Source organism: Elephantulus edwardii, unplaced genomic scaffold (genome assembly GCF_000299155.1).
Source record: "Elephantulus edwardii isolate Elephantulus edwardi_28Jun2011 unplaced genomic scaffold, EleEdw1.0 scaffold00002, whole genome shotgun sequence".
Classification (NCBI taxonomy): Eukaryota; Metazoa; Chordata; class Mammalia; order Macroscelidea; family Macroscelididae; genus Elephantulus; species Elephantulus edwardii.
The window spans coordinates 43846613-43869376 of record NW_006399752.1 but is presented as its reverse complement, the minus strand read 5'-3'; the positions used below and the strand labels follow the sequence as shown (position 1 = coordinate 43869376).

General features: G+C 49.6%; 1 protein-coding gene across 1 annotated transcript in view; it reads right to left on the bottom strand.

The window, feature by feature from the left end:
• CCDC88C (coiled-coil domain containing 88C) overlaps positions 1-22744 on the bottom strand; it is a 180324-nt gene extending 157580 nt beyond the window's left edge. The window contains exons 1-3 of the mRNA XM_006879117.1: positions 22685-22744; positions 21926-22026; positions 12236-12344 (exon numbers count right to left, since the gene is read on the bottom strand). Coding sequence (XP_006879179.1) covers positions 12236-12344; positions 21926-22026; positions 22685-22744 — 270 coding nt within the window. The remainder of the gene's footprint in view (positions 1-12235; positions 12345-21925; positions 22027-22684) is intronic.
• Positions 22745-22764: the final 20 nt, after the last annotated feature.

Genomic DNA, 22764 nt, shown 5'->3' with positions numbered 1-22764 from the left:
TCTATAGGATTTGAGCTCCCCCAGTCCCTAAGGGAGCAAGCTACAGCAAGCCTGTCCACCGCGGTGTTAACCAGCCTGTGCAAAGCCTGCCTTCGTCCATAGCTGAGGAGCATCCTGGCCGTCACTGTGGGGCCCTGAGGGTCCTGAATTCTTTCCAGGTGGGTGAAGATTCTATCCACGAGTTCTCTGAGGTCATCCTCACTGGTCCATTCCACAAAGCAGTCAGAAGAAACCGCAACACCCAGGGTTTCACGAAGCCAGACCATAAACCCGAGGAGATGTGGAGGGTGACGTCTGACTTGTGGCATCTGCAAGAGCCACATGTTCCTACACACCATTGACGGTTCGCGCCGTGCCGCCTGGAGAAGGGGCAATACCCCGCAGCTCCACAGCCACCACTGAGAAAGTGGGGTTTGTAAAACTGGTCCCTAATAAACTGCTGAGGACAGCCAGCGTCTACTCTGTTGTCTGTTAAAGCTGTAGCTGCCTGCTTACTGTTTGATGAACACGTTGTCAAACTATGATATTAAACGTCCAATAATGTCTGAAAATAATAAGTGGTAGTGTATCTTATTTATAATAAGGTAAATACTTTTATGTTTGCTTTGTCTTATTAAGGAATAACACCTGTTTCAAATGGCATACTGTGTGTTTGCAGAATGTTGGGGAGGAAGGGAGGGCCTCTGACCAGGACAGATCCCCTAAGCTCCAGGTAAGTGCAAGCCTCCCAAAGGCCTCTGATGCAGGGTAGAGAAAGCTCCCTTGTGTTTGGCTGTACCGGCTCAGGAAAGAAAGCTCACCACCTGGGAAGAAGGCTGCTGTGTCTGTTGAGCTGGGAGTGGTCCGCATGAGGCTGAGGTTCTCCTAACCAATCCACATGTGCCACATCTGTAAGCCCAACCTATCCAGTCTTCCTGTTTACATGTTCGTATATAAGTGCAGTGCTTCTTGTTGTTGTTATGCACCGTCGAGTCGCTTGCGACACTATGTACAACAGCCCTAACCTCTGCTCTGTCCTGTGCCAATTGCACTGTCTCTGACACTCCCATCTCGATTATCCCAGTCACTGAATCAATCCACCTCATAGTGGGCCTTCCCCTCCTGCGCTGTCCCTCCACCCTCTCAAGCATGATGTCCTTCTCCAAGGACCGGTCCCTCCTTACAACATGTCCAAAGTATGTTAGATGAAGCCTCAGAATCTTTGCCTCCAAGAAGCCATCCGGTTTAACCCTTTCCAGGATGAATCTGTATGTTTCCTAGCAGTCCATGGTACTCTCAATACTCTTCTCTGGCACCACAGCTCAAAGGCATCAATTCTCCTTCTATCCTCCTTAGTCACTGTCCAACTCTCTAACGCATAACAAGTGATTGCAAAGACCATGGCCTGTATCAGATGCACCTTAGTCTCCAGAGGGACACCACTGCTCTTCAGTACCCTGGAGAGGTCCCTAACAGCAGACTTTCCCATGGCAATATGTCTTCTAATTTCCTGGCTGCTGGTGCCAAGAGTGTTGACTGTGGAGCCAAGCAAACTAAAGCTGTGTACAATCTCAATGTCTTCACCATCCATCCTGATGCTGCCAATTGGCCCAATGGTGAGAATCTTTGTCTTTGAGCTGGATTGACTCTCAGATCCTCTCCTGGAGTGGTATATCTCCATCGTGCTTACTCCCATCAGGGTGTTGCTGTCAAGTTGCTGGTGAACAGATAGCAACAACTGTGGGGTATAATAGGTATAAAATAAAATCTTCCAAAGTGGGGGGAAAATAATAGTAATAGTAATAATGTTTGTGGTTGTTGTTGAGTGTGGTCGAATCGTAGGCAACTCATCATTTCTCTTAGTTCATAGGGTTTCTGGAGGCAAACTACTTCCGAGTGGATGCCACTCCTGCTTCCAAGCTTGTTTTAATCGGGGAGCTACACCAAACACTGTCCACCATGGGTAACCATTATCACATCTGACACATCAGTGTCACAGTGTTTAGCATCACAGTAACCACCAGTTACCTCTGTACAGCAAATGGACAAAAAACAATAACAACAGCTACTACTACTACTACTACTACTACTACTACTACTACTACTACTACTACTACTACTACTACACCACCACCACCACTACTACTACTATAACTAAACCACTAAACTCACCACAGTCAAGTGCATCCTGGCCAATGGCAAAACCTCATGATGTTCCTGACACTGTAAATCTTAACAGAAAGAGAAAACTCATCTTTCTTCAAAGGAGCAGTTGGTGATTTCGAACTGCCAACCTCCTAGTCAGCCGCCCAATAGAAAGAGGATACAGACCCTACAATTTAACTACACCCACCAAGGGCAAAGGGCAGGGTGAGCAATTCACCAAAGAAAAACAAGAAGTCTGTAAGCATGGCAACTTTGACTACAAAGAGGAAAAGGCCTGAAAGCAGTCATGGCCTCTGACCCAGAATTCCACCCTAGAGTTCATCCCAAGGAAATCAAAGTCTTCACTGAGAGATTTATGAGCCCCCTATGTTCCATGGTGGTCCTGCTCCTAATTCTAAGAAATTATCAACGGTGGACAGATAACAAACACTGCGTTGGAACAGATGAGGGAAAGAACTGTTTAAAAGGAATGTGTGATGAGGCTTTATTTGTATGAGAACAATATGGAACAAGAGGTACATTGCAAAATGACCTGGAGGTGGGGGGAGAGAAGGAGAGGGAGGGAAATATGCAACAATGAATGAATTTAAAAAAATACATCAAGGGAGCTCTGGTGGCCTAGTGGCAGGAAGCTGCACTATAATCCCAGAGGTACATGGTTTGAATCCACCAGATGATCTGCTGGAGAAGGAGGGGCAATCTCATACACCAGTCAGATCCGATTTGACGGTACAAACAAAAATAATATAATTTTTTAAAATTTAAAATATATCAACAGTTCTGTAAGCATGTGACAAGATGTCATGCAGAACCAGATCATTTTAAGAAAAAAAATATTTAAGGACGTAGAAAACTGCAGTCCACAAGTTAGAAATGGTCTGACTGATTGATCCACACTTGGCAATGTGTGACACCAGTACACATGCAAACATGCACATACACACGTACACACACACCCAGGACACCAACAGTGGTTCTCATTAGCAGGTGCAAGAATGAGCAAATCCAACCAGCTTGACATTTTCCACCACGCCATTCAAGCATACTTTTACAACCAAGAGAAACAGTACTTCAAGCATCTGAAAAACAGGGACCGAAGCGACTAAATGAAGAATACCCACCTCCCAGCCTTTTCCCCCCACATCCTTCTCAAAAGTCAAAAAGCAGGACGAGTTAATTTCTCTCTTGCAAATTCAGTCCAATGAATTATTCATAAAACAAAGTCCACCTGTACCCACAGACAGGCCCTGAACAGACTCTAAGCCCCTTCTGAACGCTGTCACCACCTGGCAAAGCAAATGGTCTGTGACAGAAATCAGCTAAAGAAAAAGAACGAGTTCGCAGACATGACGCAGAGCTGGGAGCGCTGACTAGGTGGTTCCCGGCTACCACGTCAAACGTGCATTTCCTTCTATTCTTTCTTTAGACCAAAGTCTTTCATTTAAAAAAAAAATGAGTGTGCACATTTCTAAATAAAATTTTAATTTTGCAAGTCAGCCCCTGCTTATCTAAATACCACTGCCAAAGGCAGACTAGAGAGAGGGAGAGATCTCAGAAACAAGGTTATGGGGGGAAAGTTACAGATGGTGTGCTACCATTTAGGGAAGTTGTTTTTAAAGGTCACACACAGCAACGATATGGCTCCAGGGGCTGTGACAATGGGCTCAAACACAGCAACAGTGAGGGTGGTGAAGGTCAAGGGGGGGTCCCACTGTTGTACAGAAGGTCCTTATGTGCAACATAAGGTCCTTATCAGTCACAGCCAACTAGCTGGCATCAAGCAGCTACAGCATGTGTCTGTGCGCGTGTGTTATGCACACACTTGGAAAACGCACAACAATGTAACCTGGAAACCCACCAAGTCAACGGCAGTCATTATCTGCAGGCAGGATGAGAAGGACAACTGGCCTTAGACATTCTGGAAACTTCTTATCAGGGAAAAAAATAACTGACTTCTTGTTTTTAAAAAAGTCTGAAGCAAGATGGAAAACATTCACATGTTTATTTTGGACAATGAAGACCTAAGTGGTTTTGTCTTTTTCATTTTTCAAAGCAATAAAGGAAAAAGAAAGAAGAATACTCCAAATAAGACAACCTTCAGGTATATTTATTCTGTGGTTTCATTTCAGAGTAAGATCACTTCGTTTCGGCCTTCTAAGGAAGTGAAGAGCCTAAAGTGAGAAGATTCAAGCTCAAAGATCTCTTGGAACAAGATTTTCCCGGGGTGCCCTTTAATCCTCCACTGTAACTGTTTCAGGTCATCTATCTGTGGACAAGAAGGGCTCACCTGTTCACTTGGCAGATCAGAAGCCAAAGCACTCTAGGTGGTAGTGAGGTCAAAACTCTGCCACTGACTGAAGAGGTGAATGTTCAAATCCACCCTGAAGTACCTAGGAAGAAAGGCCTGGTGATCCCAGAGATTTCAGCCACTGAATATCCTTTGGAGCAAAGTCCTCCAACACAGCTGGGGTCTCCAGTACTCAGAAAGGATTTGATAAGATCTACTTTCGATTTGGGACAAAAGTGGGCTCAGCAAGCGTACATATGTCTCTCCAAGTAGACTTTCAGAGCATGATGACAAAGAACTCTCACCAACTTCACACCATTAGTTGATAATACTTTCCAGTGCTGTTGTCAACTTGATTCCATAGTCCTTAAAAGAGTACAATGCTCAAAGCAGGCCTTTCTTACTCAAAAAAAGCCCCAAGTCTCACTTGCTTTATTGCCATAGAACCAATATATATGGGGTTTTCAGAAGCTGTAAAGCAAGTGGGAGAAGATGCCTATCTTTCTCCCAAAGTCCTCAGGGGATTTTATCTTGTAAAAGGTTTAAATATTATCTATTGGGAGAAGGAGCATAATCATACAGATGCCAGAAAAGGAAACGCCAGAGGGATCACACCGCACAACCAAGAACACACACATTTCAGTAATCTGCAGCACCGTGGGCGTCCACTGTATTAGTCTCTGTACTTCCTACTAACAAGAACACACATCCCAAATGCGGGCCCTTCCTGTCCACAGATAGATGACCTGAAACAACTATGGTTTAGAATGCAGGCGCAGCAAAAGGAACACACATCCCAAATTCTGATCAAAATGAAGACCAGTATTTCAAAGTCTGCAGAGCAGATTATCCGAGAGGCTGGGCTCTATGAGGAGAAGTGTGGCGTCAGGATTGGTGGAAGATCTATTAACAATCTGCGTTACGCAGATGACACAACCCTGCTTGCCAAAACTGAGCAGGACCTCATGCACTTGCTGCAGAGGGTCAAGGACTGCAGCCTTTAGTATGGACTGAGGCTCAATGTCAAGAAGACAAAGATTCTCACCACTGGAACAATCGGTAGCATCAGGATGGATGGTGAAGAGATTGAGATTATTCACAGCTTCAGTTTGCTCGGCTCCACGGTCAACACTCTTGGCACCAGCAGCCAGGAAATCAAAAAGCGTATTGTGATGGGAAAGTGCTGTTAGGGACCTCTCTAAAGTACTCAAGAGCAATAGTGTCTCTCTGGAGACTAAGGTGCATCTGATACAGGCCATGGTCTTTGCAATCACTTGTTATGCATCAGAGAGTTGGACAATGACTAGGGAGGATAGAAGGAGAATTGATGCCTTTGAGCTGTGGTGCTGGAGAAGAGTGTTGAATGTACCACAGACCGCCAAGAAAACAAACAGATTCATCCTGAAGAGGGTTAAACCAGAATACTCCTTGGAGGCAAGAATTCTGGGGCTTCGCCTGACATACTTTGGACATGTTGTAAGGAGAGACAGGTCCTTGGAGAGGGACATCATGCTTGGTAGGGTGGAGGGGGGGAAGACCCTCTATGAGGTGGATTGATTCAGTGACTGGGATAATCGGGATGGGAGTGTCAGAGGCAATGCGACTGGCACAGGACAGAGCAGGGTTTAGTGCTGTTGTACATAGGGTCGCTATGAGTCCCAAATGACTTGATGGCACATAACAACAACAACAACAATGGGCTCTAGACTTCCTGGAGTCCTAAGTGGCAGACAAACTCCTGCTCTGAGGGCCCCAGGTCCAAAGAGATGCACTCTGCTCCCGGTAATTATTCACTGGTGCTGCTGAGGGTCTCTGCTTTCCTTCTTTTTTATCTCAACTTTCTTGTTGTGCACTTTCAAGTAGAACTTCAAGTTCAAAGCTGACCCTCAAGCAGGTTTTCAGAGGCTGTTAACACGCAAGGGAGGAGATGGTGCATCTCCTGTGCATCTGTGCTCTGTGCCTCCCGCAGAGCGGCTGGTGGGTTTGAACTGCACACCGTTGGGTTAGCAGTGCAAGTTGTTACCCACCAGGCCACCAGAGCGCTACTAGGATAATCTCTGCCAGGATAAGAGTTATTCAGTAATAATGAAGAGTTATTCAGTCAGAATGCCCCATGCTCTAGGGGCACCCCCTTACATCTGATTAGGGCTGAAAAGGCATTAGGAGCACTGCATTCCACCCTTAATCCTCACACAGCTGTGTGGTAGACCAGATTCTAAGGGATCATGACAATAGCTGCTATATGATGTCATCACCTACATATCTGGGGGACACTCAATTCAACTTGTGACATTTAACCACGGCACCACCACGGCTCCTTGATGTTGCACTAAATTAAGTAAATAAAAATAAGAAATTTCTAGCTTACCCGGCTGCATTCTCATTGCTGTGAGAATCAAGACCAGCTGACAGGTGACTCTCTCGCGGGTTTTCCAGGGGCGTTAAATCACACAGGAGGAGAATGCCCATCTTTCTCCCTCAGAGCTGCTGGTGGATTCGAACAGCCTTTGACCTGGCAGCCCTACTCCCTGCAGACAACAACCTCAGAGCTCTCTCTCGATACACGATGTTAAGGCTAAAAAACACACTGGTTCCTACTTACCTGCAAATGCACCTTAAAGACACACATAGGGTATGCAAACCAATATAAAATAAAGTTTGTTGTTGTTAAGTGCCGTCAAATCGCAGGCGACTCATAGCGACCCTATGAAGGAGAGTCCTCGATGCTTGGGTGCCTTTCATCCTCTCTCCAGGTTCATAGGGTTTCTGGAGGCAAGCTATTACGGAAGTGGATGCCACTCCTCCTTCCAAGCTTGTTTTAATCGGGGAGCTCCACCCCACTCTCTGTTCGCATTGGGTAGCCAGCCATTAATGCATCTGATACATCAGTGTCACAGTGTTCAGCCTCAAAGCAACCACAAGTGACCACTGTATGACAACTTGGACACCAGGGCTATACGAGCTAGAGGAATTTCTGAACAAAAGCAATGAAAGACAGGCCCGAGGGCCACGGATAAAAATGTGGTCCATTAGGGAGCTCTGATGGCCTAGTCGCAAGAAGCTACACTGCAATCCCAGATGTGCCTGGTTCGAATCCACCAGATGGTCTGCTGGAGAAGGAGGGACAATCTCTTCCTGTATCAGTTAGATCTGATTTGACGGTATAATGCACAAAAAAAAATAAAATTAAAAATGCGGTCCATTAATAAACCAGTGACTGTGTATAGTAATAAAACGGATATACAATCACTGAAGAAATAAAATGTTCATGAGAGGATCCCTGCTTCCGCCCTGGCCTGAGATGCACGAAGCTGATGAGCTCTCTTTGCACTCTGCCAAGAGGACAGATAAACTGCCCCGCGCATCCTAACCTCACTCGACCTCCACCTCCACCCCAGTCGGCGCATCACGGCCTTCTGGGCACCTCTCGGGCGGGGATGGGGCTCGAGGGGCGAAGTCCACAGGGCCAAAGCTCAGCCTCTCTGGAGATTCAAATCCACCAGTGGCTCCGAGAGAGAGAGATGGGCAACCTCCCCATCTGTGCACTTTACAGCCTCAGAAACCCAATGGAGAGTCAGCTAGGAGTCAGTTCTGACTTCCTGGCAACGAGAGAGAGAAGAGGGCAGGGAGAGACAAGGAGGGGTGCAGTGCTAACCGGGGTGCAGCACACACTCCTCAATTTTCCCAAGTTCACTTTCCAGCACTTCCCTTTTCCAAAAGACATTGTTAGGTGCCGTGGAGTCAGGACTTTGAGACGGATGCCAGCTAGTGTGGGAACGCCACTTAGCTCCCTGTTTTCCTCCCAAGCCACAGGGCTCCTTTCAAAGGGGCCGGGGGAGCTGGGCAGGCATCCTTTTGGAGAATGGGCTTGAATACCCATTTATAATAACAACCAATTATGTTTGTGACACAGGATCAGGTGGGAGTGGGGTGAAAGGCAGGAAATGCAATTGTATACATATACATATACACACACACATGGTGTGACCACCATCAAGCAAAACAAAAAGCATTCATTCAAGGGCTGAGAGGAAACATAAAATGACTTGAGGGGATTGTCTTTGGGTGGTGGGATTTTGGTGGGCGGTTCTTTCTTCCTTCACTTGTTTACTTTTCAAGCTGTTTGCAAAGAGGAGGAAAACTTTGTTTTCATAGAAATCCAAAGGGAAGGCTTCCAACAGAAGACGGGGTACAATGAACGTGTGTCAGCCCCACATCTCTGCCTCCTTTCTCCACACTGAGGCCCTTGGCCAGTGATCTCAGAATGACCACTACCCCAGGCTCAGGCTTCCAGTCAGGGCTGGATTATCCGATCCACAAGGTAAGCACAGGCTGATCTGTGCTTACTTACTTACTAATGATTTCACCTTTTTCTACTGTATCAAAGGTTCTTCTTCTAGGGCTTCCTCCGGAGTCTCTCTCCCAACCTTCCTATAGAATCAGAGCCGCTTTTCAAAGTCACCATTCCTAACAGGCATGGTCTCTCAATTACCTGATTCACATCAAAGAGCTGGACAATGCATAAGAACAACAGACAGACAAAGACTCGATGCCTTTGAGCTGTGGTGTTGGAGAAGAGCACTGAACATCCCATGGACTGCAGAACAAACAAGTACATCTTAAAGAAAGTGCAGCCACAATGCTCCTTGGAGGAGGCAGAGATGACAAAGCTTTGTCTCACAGACTTTGAGCATGATGCTGAGAGAGGCTATTTCTTGGAAGAGGACATCATGCTTGAAGGGTGGCAGGTCAGCGCAAGAGAAGACCACCTTCAAATGACACACTGACCATTGCAATGGGCTCAAGTATGTCAGAGATGATAAGGGTGGCACAGGACAGAGTTCAGTACTAATGTTCATGGGGTCACTATGAGTTGGACTCGACTCGATGGCACCTAACAATAGGGATAGAGAATCAAGTTAGCAGGGCGAGCACGCTTACTAGTGCTTCTTACAGACCCACGTGAACTGCCTACTACAGATTAGTGGGTAAACACACATAAATCTGTGTTTCTCTTGTATATGTGGTAACACAGGCCTGTCTCCAGCACCACAGGCCTCCCCTGAGACGGTGCCACGTGGAAGATCCACACAGGGTCCCTCTTCCCTTCCTGATGTCTCTCTGGACCTTGAGCTCACGCCGGGTCCCTCTTTCCTTCCTGCTGGTCACCAATGGTGTGGGTCCTGCCAGGACCAGCAAGAATAGAGGACAGCAAGTTCACAGCTCAACGGTGTGGTTGAGCCCCTCACTGTGATCCCCCAATCAGAGGCACCCTAGGAACTAACTGCCCCTCAGGGAGCACATGCCCTCCTCCTGAGGCCTTTATCACTCTAATCCGACATGTGACCACCTACCAGCAACATGCAGGGTGGACATACTGGCTGAGTGGTCACCCTGGCTCTGGCCAGCCTCACAAAACCCACCTTGCACCTTATTTTTGTTTTGTTTTGTTCTGTCAACTCTCCTGTCCACATCCTTTCTGAGTTTTAATTTTGGTGTGAGTAATAGAAAATACACACGCCAAAACAGTGGCCAATACTAGAGAGTCCACATTAATAGGACGAGGACCCAGATTACAGTTCTCATCTTGTGCAAGCAAACTTGACACCCCTTTCCAAAACATTCTACCAACATGAACACAGACGGTGACAATGGACCGGATAGGGCTAGGTTCTGACCTGTTGTTCTTATGGTTGCTTTGAGTCATGGTTGACGCAACAGCACCTAACAACAGCAGCATTGCCCCCAAACAACCCCAAAGCCCTCTGCCCCCTTCCTCATTCTGTGACCCCACAATCCTTGGGTCCTACGTTGGCTTATTGTGCATCACGGAGGACACATCGTACTTTCCCTTTTGTAAAGGGCTGATTCTGCCCAGTGTGCTGTTTTCAGGTTCATTCAAGCTGTGGGGTGCTCCAGGACTGCCCGCCCTTTGTTGTCGTTATGCACTATGGAGTCGGAATCCGCTGATAGCTGGCCCTCCAGCAGGTTTTCAGACGCAGTAAATCACACGGGAGATCGCCCATCTTTCTCCCATAGAGCAGATGGTGGATTCGAACTGTCTGCCTTCATGCTGGCAGCACAACTCCTTACTTCTAAGCCACCAGAGCTCCTTGCACGGCTCTTTGGGGCTGTCTAGTACTCTGTTACATGGCTACACCACTCTGAGTTTATCCATTCACTTGGTAATGGACATGTCTACTGTTTGGAGACCATGCAAAGTGCAAAGACGAACACTGGTGGGCAGGTTTCACGGGAGTTCTTTGGTTTTGACTCTTCTGAAGTGTGGTCACCAGGCCTGTTATTTCAGTAACTGAAAATGCTGATCTGGATGGAGCTGGGGGCGGGGTTCTGTCTCGGCCCCACATCCCTGCTCCCCCTGACCACTCTTGCCCTTTCCATCCTTCCCATGACCCTCCAGGCTTGGAGATTTATCTGTCCTCTCACCGAGAACTCGGCTTGGGTACCACCTCCTCTGAGAAGCCCTCCTAACTCCTCCCACACACACCAGGTGAGCGAGCGCTTCCCTCTGAAACATCAGTCTATTGATCGAACCCCTCGCCCACAGAACTGAATGCACCTTGTGACCACGAGTCCAGGAAGGGCACCTGCAGACAGGGGCCACTTCAGTCCACACCGGCGTCTGCCCAGAGCCTGATCCAGGGGGATATGGGCTAAGTGCCCTCTGCAGAGTCACCAGACAGCTCCCTCCACGGCCGGACCCCCAGCAGTACTTCAGCCCAACTCCCGCTCCACGTGGCGCTCACAAGAGGACGTGCTGAGGCCACCACCCTTCCCGTCCATCAGCGGAGGCCTGTGTACTGCAAAGAAGCCAGGGAGATTCTGGTGGTTCTGCCAGAATGAAAGAGACAAGGAAGAAACACCTGGCAATCTGCTTCCAAACATCAGCCGATGGATCACAACCACCCACAACCAGTCCTGGCGACAATGCAGAACATGTAGAATCCCTCTGCTGTGATAGAGCCTCCAAGTCGGGGGCCAGATCCTTGGCCCCTCAGGAAAACAGCAGGCCCAGGGCACATGGGTCAAGACACCTCCTATCAACACTGGTCACAGAAATACCCAAAGATCATCAAAGATTCTCAACCAGTCTCCCTGAGGCTGGGACACGGCCACGGGCCTGGCCCACCAGGCATAGTCCATCCAGGCACAGTGAGTACCCAAAAAGTAGGCTCTCCACATGGTCACCCCAGGTCTGCAGGCTGGAGGCTCACTTGCCACCAGGGTGCTGTCGCTTTCAGTTACTGCTGTATTGGAACCGCAGGACTGAGGGGAGGCAGGCCAGCCAGGCCTCTGTTCCACCATGTGTGCAGCCGAAGCCATGAACCAGGCCCTCTGGGGTCCTGTGACCCGAAGCACAGACGGCGGACTCGGCTGCCAGAACGCCTGCCCACATGTGACGCAGCTCCAACACCCGTCCAACCATTCCCCCGTGCCAAATAATAAAAGTTCAAGGAAAACACACCACATGTCAGCGTGCAAACACCTACACTCGGTCACCGTTTCCTCTCGGCTTCCTGCAGGAAACCGGTCTGGTGATTACATCGCCAGACACGCATACAAGAGCCCTAACCTGGTAAACCCCGTGACCCACGGCGGATGAGTCGATCCTGACCCCCAGCGACACTGCAGGGAGGAGAAACTGCCCCCTGGGTTTTCCGAGGCTGCGGCAGGTCGCGTGCCACACCCTTCTTCTGAGGACCAGCTGGTGGGTCTGAGCTGCCCACCTTAGGGTGGCAGACAAGCGCTTCACCGCTGCGTCACCAGAGCGCATTCGCTTACCTGGTAGTAGGTCTTGATGTTCCGCACCAGGATGGTCAGGTTCTGGATGCGCAGGTTCACGTCGTTGTTGACGTGCTTGTTGATGCGCTGGTTTGTCGGCCTGGGGTCGCTACGGGAAGAAACACAGTGAGTGTCAGAAATGACACCTCCTCACTTCCCCTCCCGGCCAGCACCACGTCCAGTTACTGTCAGGCCATGACAGTTCAGCTCGACTCCAGGCTCTGCCTCTCACAAGCCGTGGCTCTGTCACCTGCCTGCCCCGACCCATCCTCCTCGGCACCGAGTTCACTCTAACAGAGACACTGTAAGGAAGAGTACAAATGTCCCTAGACTGCATATCTTCACAGACGCTGAACACCTCATCTTTCCCCTGAAGAGCAGCTGGTGGGCTCAAACCACCGACCTTCTGATTAAGAGACACATTCTTAATCCACTCCACCACCAGGGCTCCTTTCCTGCCTCCATATGATGAACGTGGTTAAGCTGCTCTGGTTTCCAAGGAGAAAACAAATCACAGCCCCTAGCTCACCACAGACCCTTAATGAATGTTATTTCTATTTCCACTCAGCAACCACCATGTGTAAGCTTAGACACAAAAAGGTTAATTAGTCTAAAAGTCGTTAACCTCACGAAATACATAATTCTAGATTAAAAGGAGTCCAAATGGAGCCAACCGACATATGTGAAATAGCAACATGGGCCCAAAAACCCAAACCCCACCAACATCAAGTAGATAGATACTGACTCACAGTGACCCTTTAGGGCAGAGCAGAACATGCCCCACAGCACAGGGTCCCAAGGCTGTAATCATCAGGAAGGTAGCTCTAGTGGCCTAGAGGGTAAGGAGCCACACTGCCAAACTCAAAGGCACACAGTTCGAATCCTCCAGCTGCTCCGAGGGAAAGAGACGGGCAAGCTCCTCTCCTGCAATTTCCAGCCTCTGAACTCTCCCTGGAGGGTCAGCTGTGAGCTGGGGGTCTGACTCTACAGCACAGAACCATGAGGACGATGTTTAGGAAGGCGCTCTGGTGGCACAGTCCACAGGGCACTGACCTGCTAGTCCTAATGCTGCACAGTTCTAATCCACCAGCATCTCTGTGGGAAGAAGATGGTTAATCTCTTCCCAGGTAATGCACAGGCTCAGAAACCCCACGGAAAAGCAGCTATGAGCAGTCGATGACACAGTGGGAAGGAGTTTTGATAATCTTTACAAAAGTTGTAGTTGTTGTGCACTGTTGAGTTGGAAAAGACCCTCAGCTGACCCTTCAGTAAATTATCAGAGCCACAGGAGGAGAGAGCCCATCTTTCTCCCAAGGAGAAGCTGGTGGATTTGAACTGTATACCTTTGTGTTAGCAGTGCAACTCCTTACCACTAAGCCACCAGATAGATTGTTTTATTTTTCTTCTTTGGAGCACCTTACAAATTCAAGCACCCAATCTTTCAGTTTGCAACCAAGCAACTTGCCCACTGCACCTCCAGGGCTTTTATTTGAGAATGGGGGTGGGGGGGATGGTGGTGGCTGGATGCGACCCAGGTAATTCCAACTCATAGCAACCCACCAACAAACAACAAAACAAAGCCCTGCCCAACCCCCGCCATCCTCACAATCTCAGCTGTGCTCAAATCCATTGCTTGCAGTGACTGACCCCTGACTCTTCCAAACATGACGTCAGTCTTCCAGGGACTAGTCCTTCATGACAATATGTCCAAAGTATGTGAAGGGAGGTCCCTCTGTCCTCACCTCTACGGAGCACCCTGGCTGCACTTTCTCCAGACCAGTCCATTCTTTCTCATGCATCAAGAATGACAGAAAAAGAAAAAGGCGGGTTGTTTCCTGGCTTTGTTAAGCCAATCAATTAGTGATCAATATATCTACCATGGATCCTGTCTTCTCCCCCAAGAAGGGACTTGGGCTGGTCCTGTCTGTGGCATTCAGTATTTCAGGGACATAACTCTATCCCAAAACACTAACATAACTGAACTGTGACAACGTGTGGCGTGCAATGACACTGTGTGCTACCAAGAGAAAGGAGAAGAAAGGAGTTTCCAGGTGAGAGAGACAGTTAACACACTTGCTGCTCACCACAAGGTCAGGGGTTCGAGTTTACACAGAAGCATCTGGGAGGAAAGGCCTGGTGACTGACTTCTGAAAAAAATCAGCCGTTAAAAACCCAATGGAGCCCAAGGCTGCCCTGACACACACAGAGACGCCCTGAGTCCGAATCGACATCACAGTACACGGTTAGAGACAAAGCCGTTCTAGCGGGAAATCCCCAACCTGTCACTCCTTTTGCAACCTTCAGCAAAAGGCAGGTCTGGGGGAGACGAAAAGCAGAACCGAAATCCAGCGATTTATCCTCCGTCTCAACTACATGCAGGGCATTTGTCCAAACTCCAAGTGTCAAAAAATCACTTTCCATCTGCAGAAGGCAGACAGGGGAGGGTTAAGTTAGCTTGCTGCTTTCCATAACAAAGCCTGCTCCCCAAATGACTGTCCCAAGACACCCCGAGGGCTGGAGAATTCAAACAGGGGCTTGTCATCATGCCTGTGATGGGACAGAAGCCAGCTGGGGGTTGGTGGGTGACAGGCAGGGTCTGCCCTCCTTCCCCAAATGGCACCAGGGCTGCGAGAGTTATGCCACTGGGTGTATTCAAAGCCAATTATCAGAAAGGCGACAAATAAGAAGTCATTTCAAATGTCACTGGAAGAGCCACTTTTGGACCTGCAGGTTGTTTAAAATTCAACCCTTAAGTAAATATTTGAGATTTACACTTCAAGCCCTCGCCTTGTTATATATAAGGCCAACCCCTTTGCATAATGGTCAGCTGTGGACTTTATTCAGGCATCAGGTGTCCCCTCATAGTCACGTGATCCTCGAGGGTGACCAGAGGCAGTACTCCAGTTGTCATTTCACTACCTTTCTTATGATCCCCACCCAGGAAAGGTGTCCCATCAAGCCATCCACAAGGCCAGGCCATCCACTGGGCCCACCCGTCAGGCTGTCCCCACAGTCAGGCCGTCCACAGGGCCGGGCTGTCCACAGGGGCAAGCCGTCCACAGGGCCAGGCCGTCTCCACAGTGCATGTCCCCCCTGGAGCTGCTCATTTCTGAGAGGAGAGTCCTGGAGGAGAGAAGCACTCAGAATTTAAACCCCAGAGAATTGAAACCTGGCATTACAGAATCAATTATCCTAAAGATGCAATTCCCCGGCCTCTACTACAGACGCATTAAGAGACGAGAAGCAATTTCATAAAGTGACAGACCTGTTCCTAAAATAGCAGAACTCGGAGAGCATGCTCCTTCTTACTGCCTCCCTAGGTTCTGCTGACATCTGACGGGATCTGTGCAGAGAGGGAAAGCCCAGGTGTCCTTCCACATCCAGTGACCTGGGTTTCCATCAGCTAACGGTCAGGGAAGCCTCAGACTATCCCCCCTTTAATCCCACAGCCAGGGAGTGGACTCTGACTCACAGACACCTCCACTGGGTTTCTGAGACTACGAATCTCTATAGAAGATGACGGCACGTCTTTCTCTCAGAGTAAACGGCAGATTCAAACAGGCGACCTTACAGTTAACAGCACAACACAAAATGCGATGTGCCACCAGATCTCGTTCTTGTTCTGGGGAGGAGGGAATCCCTAATTGAAACCACACTCTCAGAGAACCTTGACAGTTGCTGTAGCATTAACTTGACTAATTAGTCCCAGTCAGTCGCAGTCCCCTCAAGGAAACTCACAGGGTAAATAGTGGTTATTACCAAGAAATCAAAACAAAAGAATCAGCAAGCTGGTAGGTGGTGCGTAGACAGCGCATGCACGTATCACCACCTCTGTGGCGGTTTGCAGGGGACAGGGACGGACTGCTCCAGGTTCACACTTTAAGGAGCTCTGTGCATAGTGGATTAAGGATCAGACAGCTAACCAAAAAGGCTGGGGGTTCAAAGCCCCCAGCCACTCTGGCAGAAAGAAGAGGCAGTCTGCCCGTGTGAGAAGTCTAAGGGCAGTGCTACTTGGTTCCAGGGACAGCCATGTGTCGGAAGCAATGGTCGTGGATTTGGTTGGGTGGCCTGTCCAAGATTCTCTATCCCAGGAAAAGGACATTATCAGGCTATTTCTCCGGAAGGACCTTCTTTATACCAGGGCCCCATGACACAAAAGTGTGTGTGTGTGTGTGTGTGTGTGTGTGTGTTTCTGTGTGTGTGTCCTGTCACTCAGCAGCAGGACAGAGATGAAAAGGCAAGCAACAGGCAGCTGGGCACACTTTCCAAGTTCCACATCCGAAGACTCTAAACAGACCGCTAGCTCAGACAGGTGAGGGCCAGATTGTGAAATCAGGACGTTGCCATCTCCTTAGTGAGCTCTGGTGGCCCAGTGGTAAGAAGCTGCACTGCAATCCCAAAAGCACAGGGTTCGAATCCTCCAGTTGTTCCGTGGTAGAAGAGTGGGTAATCTCCTCCCGTGCAATTTACTGCCTGTGAAAACTCCCGGGAGGTTCCGCTATGGGTTGGTTCCAACTCAACAATACAAAACACCACCACCACCTCTTTAGCCAAATAACACACTGTCCAGTACACAGATCACTCACGGGTAACGTGTCCCCCATACAATCAGCTGGAAGCCACCAAACGGTCACCATTTCCCCAGAAGCAAATATGACAGAGAGGGCAAGGACAGGCAGGGGAGCTGGACCAGGGGACACAGAACAAAAAGCGTGAACACATGGAGAACAAACTGATGCAAATTTCTTTAAGAAAGCCCCCGAAACTGGTAGCACTAGCATATTTATATCAGGTACACGAGAGGCAACATCTGGAAGGTCCTAGAATATTAACATTGCTGCCTCCACAGAATGCTGACCTTCAGGACAGAGCACAACAGACCCACAGGGCTCTGAGGCTGGGAATCTTTACAGGATCTGACTGTCTCAACTTCCTGCAAAGCAGCTTGCAGGTTAGAACCACCAACCTTTCAGTTAGCAGCCCGGTGTTCAATCCACTGCTCCTTTGATGGGGTGCGAGGTGAATTTTATTTTACTTATCGGTATGTTCCTCTTCTCCTCCCAGAACACAACTTTTCCCTGTATTTTCTGCACAGAGGGCTTTGAATTAAGACAGTAATAGTTTGCCACCAAAAGAGGAAATGTTTACGAGTTTACAAGGAAAAACTTTTTTTACTCCAATGTCTTTCTTTGCTGCAACACACTTAACCAACAAGTACGAGCTCTCCGGCCTCCACTGATCTGCAAACTGGGACTCTAACTCTTCCAGGGAAACCTCGTCTCCCATAGTTTGATGTCCCAGAAGGGACCAAGCCCTGGAGAAGGACCTCATGTTCATAAAGAGAGTCAGCAGAAGAGAGGAAGGCCCTTAGTGAGATGGAAAGACAGCAGATGCAACCATGGGCCCAAACACAGCAGAACCACGTGGATGGGGCAGGACCAGGCAAGGGCCCACTCTACTGACATCAGGTCACTGTCAGTCAGAACCAACCTGACAACTTCAAGCACTCAGAAAGGGGAAAAAAAAACACCTTCAAATGGTTTTTCTTAGAAACACAAACTCTTCTCATTGCTCTGAAGATGCTTGGCTCTTAATAAGTAAGATATCCTGAATTCTGTAGCTCGCACCAGAAGGTAAACAAAGCCAGCAGCACTGAATTCGCCCCATGGCTCCTGGGGGCACAAGGAGGCCCAGTGCTAAGTGAGTTATGTGTTGAGCGGGAAGGTCAGCAGTTGGATCAAGGGAGCATGACGGGCAGTTTCCTCCTGCAAAGCTATCCAGTCCAACCTCAGAAGTGTGACGAAGGGTCGCTACAAGTCAGACTCAACTCAATCACAGTGGGCTGCTGGGTTTGGTATTTGGTTCCGAGGGTCCCAGCCAGTCCTGACTTCCCAAAGGCACTAAACAAAAGGTGAAGAACCAGAGGGGGTCTACTCTGAAAAAGATAATGTACAACAACATCATAGAGAGAGCTCAGCTGGCCTAGTGGACAAAAAGCGATGCTACCAAGTCAAAGGTGGGTGATTTTAATCTGTAGCCCTCAGGCCTGGTTTTAATTGTTTTGGTCAAACATTCTTCTAAGTGGTATAGCACCGGTCTGACCATTTGCTGTACAGAGGTAACTTGTGGTTGCTGTGAAGCTGAACACTGTGACATTGATGTGTCAAATGTGATCATGGTTACCCATGGTGGACAGTGTTTGGTGGAGCTTCCTGATTAAAAAAGCAAGCTTGGAAGCAGGAGTGGCATCCACTTCCAAAATAGCTTGCCTCCAGAAATCCTATGAACTCGGAGAAATGATGAAAATTATACAAGTTTCCAGATCTTCAGTTCATAGGGTCTCCGAGTCTACAACCCGACAGCACTTAACAACATGCTGGTATACACACACACACTCTCTCTCAAAAGGGGTCTACTCTGAAAAAGGTAGTGTATGCTGGTGTGTGTATACACACACACACACACACACACACACACACACACACACTCAAGAGGTCCAGGATTCACTCTTCACAAAGCTTAGCCCACAGCACCAAGGACAGATAATAATGATTAGCCTTTGTTGGCCATCTTGATAATGTATAATCTGAGTTCATTCATCCTCCAAACCCTGAATTCTCATTCCCGTAATACAGATTGGTAAACTGAGGCTGGGAGAACCCAGGGTACCAGCAGCAGAAAGCTGTCAATAAGAATTTGAATGTGTCTACACGGTGCCAGCATCAAGACCCTTAAATGACTTTCCTAGGACACAGTGGAGAATCTTTCCCACTCAACCAGAGCCCCCAGCTTCCCCTGGAGACCCCTGGACTCTGGGAGAGGCTGCCTTTACACATGACGTGACCAGCCGAATGCCCAGGCGTGTCCACCACACTCATTCGGGAATCCTCTTCACCCTGGGCCTCCCTCACCTGAAAGCTGAGCCCTCGGGCTTTCCTGCTTCCCAGTGCTGATGTCACCGGGAGGCCAGGGCCCGGGGACCGCTGCAGCCTTCTTCAGTTGCCGGAGACAATGGCCAGGTGCAGTCACGTGAGGCAGCCAGCTCCATGTGGCTGTGCAGTGTTAGGTAACAGGCCTCAGGTCTGCGCTCCTAGAACGGTTAGCAGTAAGTGCTCTGCTCTCTGCATGTCCTCGGTCCTGCCAGCATGGGGATGCCAGGAGTCTTACTACAGCCTGCTAACTTAGTTAGTGGGGTGTCACCATTTTGCAGAAGTGAAAACAGAGGCAGGACTTGGGGTGCAGAGCTTGCCCCCCCCACCTCACCCCTCCTGTGGACAGTCAGCTGGGGCACTAGGAACCTGCAGGAGGGAGCCGGCTGGAAAATGAACTGTAGAGGGTACACATACCTGATATTAACAGCTGCTAAACAGCTCCCTCAATTCCAACTCGGACGACCCCTGCCCTCGAGGGTTCACAACAAGGCTGTGATCATTACAGAAGCAGACAGCCCCAGCTTTCTGCTATCAAAGAGCTGGTGGGCTGCAACCACTGAGCTTTCTGTCAGCAGCTGAGCGCTTCAGCCAGCGTGCCACCTAGGCCTCTTATTAAATCCCCCTCCAGCTAAACGCAAACATATCATTTCATTTAATTTTCACAACCAGCTTTTACTTCCCACTTGACAGATGAGGAAATTGAGGCCTTCCTGTTAACACGCCCAGCATCACAGAGCTAGAATGAAGGCGACCCAGGCTGCCCAACAATGGAGCCAGGGTTCTTTCGATTTAAAAAAATTTCGGCAATTTAGGGTTCTTTTTTTTTTTTGCAAGCAGGAAACGCATACGTCTTCCATTACGGCTTGAAGAGTGTGGTGGAATGTGTCATGCCTCAGTCAAGATAAAGGACACCTCTACCACTCCTAGAAGTTCCCATGCCGCCTGGCCAAGCCTCTCTCACCCACCTCCAGAGAGGTTAAACTTGTTCTTACTCCCTCACCCAGAGCCTGGGATCTCTGGTCACCCAATCAGTGAGTCCTATGCTCCTGGTGGCACCAGGCTCATCACCATTCTGTCTCTTTGTCTTTGAGAGCCACCCATTCCCAGCCAGGGGGTGCCCAGGATCAGCTCCCTAACTCCTACAGCCAGCCAGTTCCCACTTTCCAGACTGATTACCTAAGCTTATCACAGTGGAAGGGAAAAAGGAATTTCCAATTTCTAACATGGGAAGATGAGGTGAGGTGAGGAAGACTTTACATGAATTTAGCCCCTCACCTCCTGACAAATGTGAGTCTGTGATGAGCTGGCATTTCACAGGGACCCACTGGGACAGGCTCCCCTGATTTACAAGCAAGTGGTAAACGCTTGAGGAATTCCAAAGGTCAGGGAAAGAAAGAGAGCGAGTCCCCAGGCTTTGTTCTCGCCGCAGCCCTGGTGGAAAAGCAGAGTGAAAAAGCCTGGGTGCGCTGCTGGTTTTTTTAATTAAACGGCGTGGGTTTGGGGAAAGACAGGTTGAAGTTTCTCTGGCCGTGGCACCAAGTGAATCCAAGAATATTCGAGATCTCGCAGGACACGGCGAGGGCAGGGCTGCGGGAGACAAATCAGGCAACCCCATGAAAAGCCATTTTCATCACCGTGTCCTCCCAGAAGAACTGCCAAAGCTGACCAAGCAGGAAAGCCTGTGAGAGGGCTGTTTTCTGGTTTTGCTTTTTAACTAAATCAACTGAAGTCTCTCTCCCAGAGCGCACAACACCAAAGGACTCTGCAAGACAAAAGCAGCAATGTTCTTGGAAGTTTGCGCCTCTTTTTTTTTTTGACAGGCATTTTGAGGCAGAGTAGATTTCAAACCCTCTCTGGCTGTGCCAAAGCAAACCACCCATCCTCCAGAAGCCCCAGCCCAGGCGGATTCTCATTAGCTAATAGGTTTATCATCTGAACAGCCTCGTAGGTGCGTGCTAGGGCTGGGCGCAGAGAACACTGGAGGTTTTCCTCTGCTTTCCCGGGCTGTGAATCATAACACAATCCGTGCCAATATGTTCCCTGCAGTTTCTGAGTTAAAAACAGAACAGCAGTCTTAGGAGCCAGACACCTACACAGGGATAGGCTGTCAGGCAGACAGAAAGACAGGCAGATATGCACTGCAGAATTCAGCAACAGGAAAGGATGTGGTCAGATGTGCATACCAGCAAGTGGAACGTTTACCCAAACTCTGCTTAAACCACCTGCTTCAAAACAAACAGGGGGGTGAGGGGGAAACTGCGCCCCTAGTCTTCTCCAAACAAAGCCACTTCATGCTCAGGTGAGGTGCTTAGCCCTGGGCAAGGGGACAAAGATGAAAAACGCTCAAAAACACAGGTGTTCTCACCTAGTTTGAAACTTAACCGTCACCAAGGACGCTCAGGACCCACCCCGCACTTCCTGTCACCTGACACGCTGTTACAGTGTGGTGGCGCCCCAAAGAAAGAAGGCTTTTTTTTGCATTTCATCCCCAAAGCACCATGCGAACCTGAGTTTGAAGTCAACGGCCCTGTCTATGCCACGTGGACGACAGTCACCTAATTGCTGCTCTCCTTCACCCAAACTCAATTGCTGCTCTCCTTCACCCAAACTCCAAGCCCGCGCGGTCCTTGGGTTCTCCAAACGCGAAAGGGCACCAGAAGAATCAAAAATACCAGAGAGCCCCCCAGCTGCAAAGAATTTCTCCCACTACAACCTTTCCACCTTAAACGTCCTCGATTTCAAGAAGGCGATCACTTACATTTGCAACATGATTTGGTTCAAAAAGATGCCGTCCACCAAATCCATGTACATGGTCAGGTTGTCCTGGTTGTCGCTTCCGAAGGGGCCAAAAGTTTTCACCTGCAGGAAGGGAGGTGCGGAGAGCACAGGAAAAAAGTCAGCGCCACGCGGGAAACCGGCCCAAAGCTGTCGGGACCCGAAGGTGGGCCAAGCCGGGGTGCAGGGGGTGACCCACGCCCACCCACCCTCCCCAGGCACTAACTGCCCCTTCCCGGGCCTCCTCCCTCCCCGCACCAGGCAACAGCCGCGAGCCAGCGGGAGGCAAACTTCCTCGCCACTTTCCTCCAGCGTCCCAGCGCGGAAAAAAAAGAAGACTTTTCAGTATATTTCTCACGTCTCTCCCCGCAAAGCACGGCGCCCACCCAAGTCTGTGGGCGTTCCCACCGGCGCCCCCCGATTCCCACGGGTCGCAGCCGGCCTCTGGGGCTCGGAAGACACGCCGGGTCACATCTGGGAAGTGGAGGCACTTTCCGGAGAGGTCCAGCCCTGGGGGCGCAGGGAGGTGACCGGCGGCCCCTTGCCCCGGCGGGAACAGGTGTAGCCGCTCGGCCCCAGCCCGGCGCGCAGCGTGGCGGACTCGAGAGTTGGAGACGCCTCCGGGCTCGGGCGGATCCCACTTGCTGCGTCCCCGCGTCCCAAGGGTTGAGTCTCCCGGCGCCCCGGCCGGCTGGAGAGGAGCCGGTGCACCGACAAAGGGGTGAGGAGCCCGGGCACTCACCCAGGTCACCAGCGGGCTCTGCAGGAAGAGCTCCATGAGCTCCGACACCGTCACGTCCATGCTGAGGCCGCGCCGGCCCC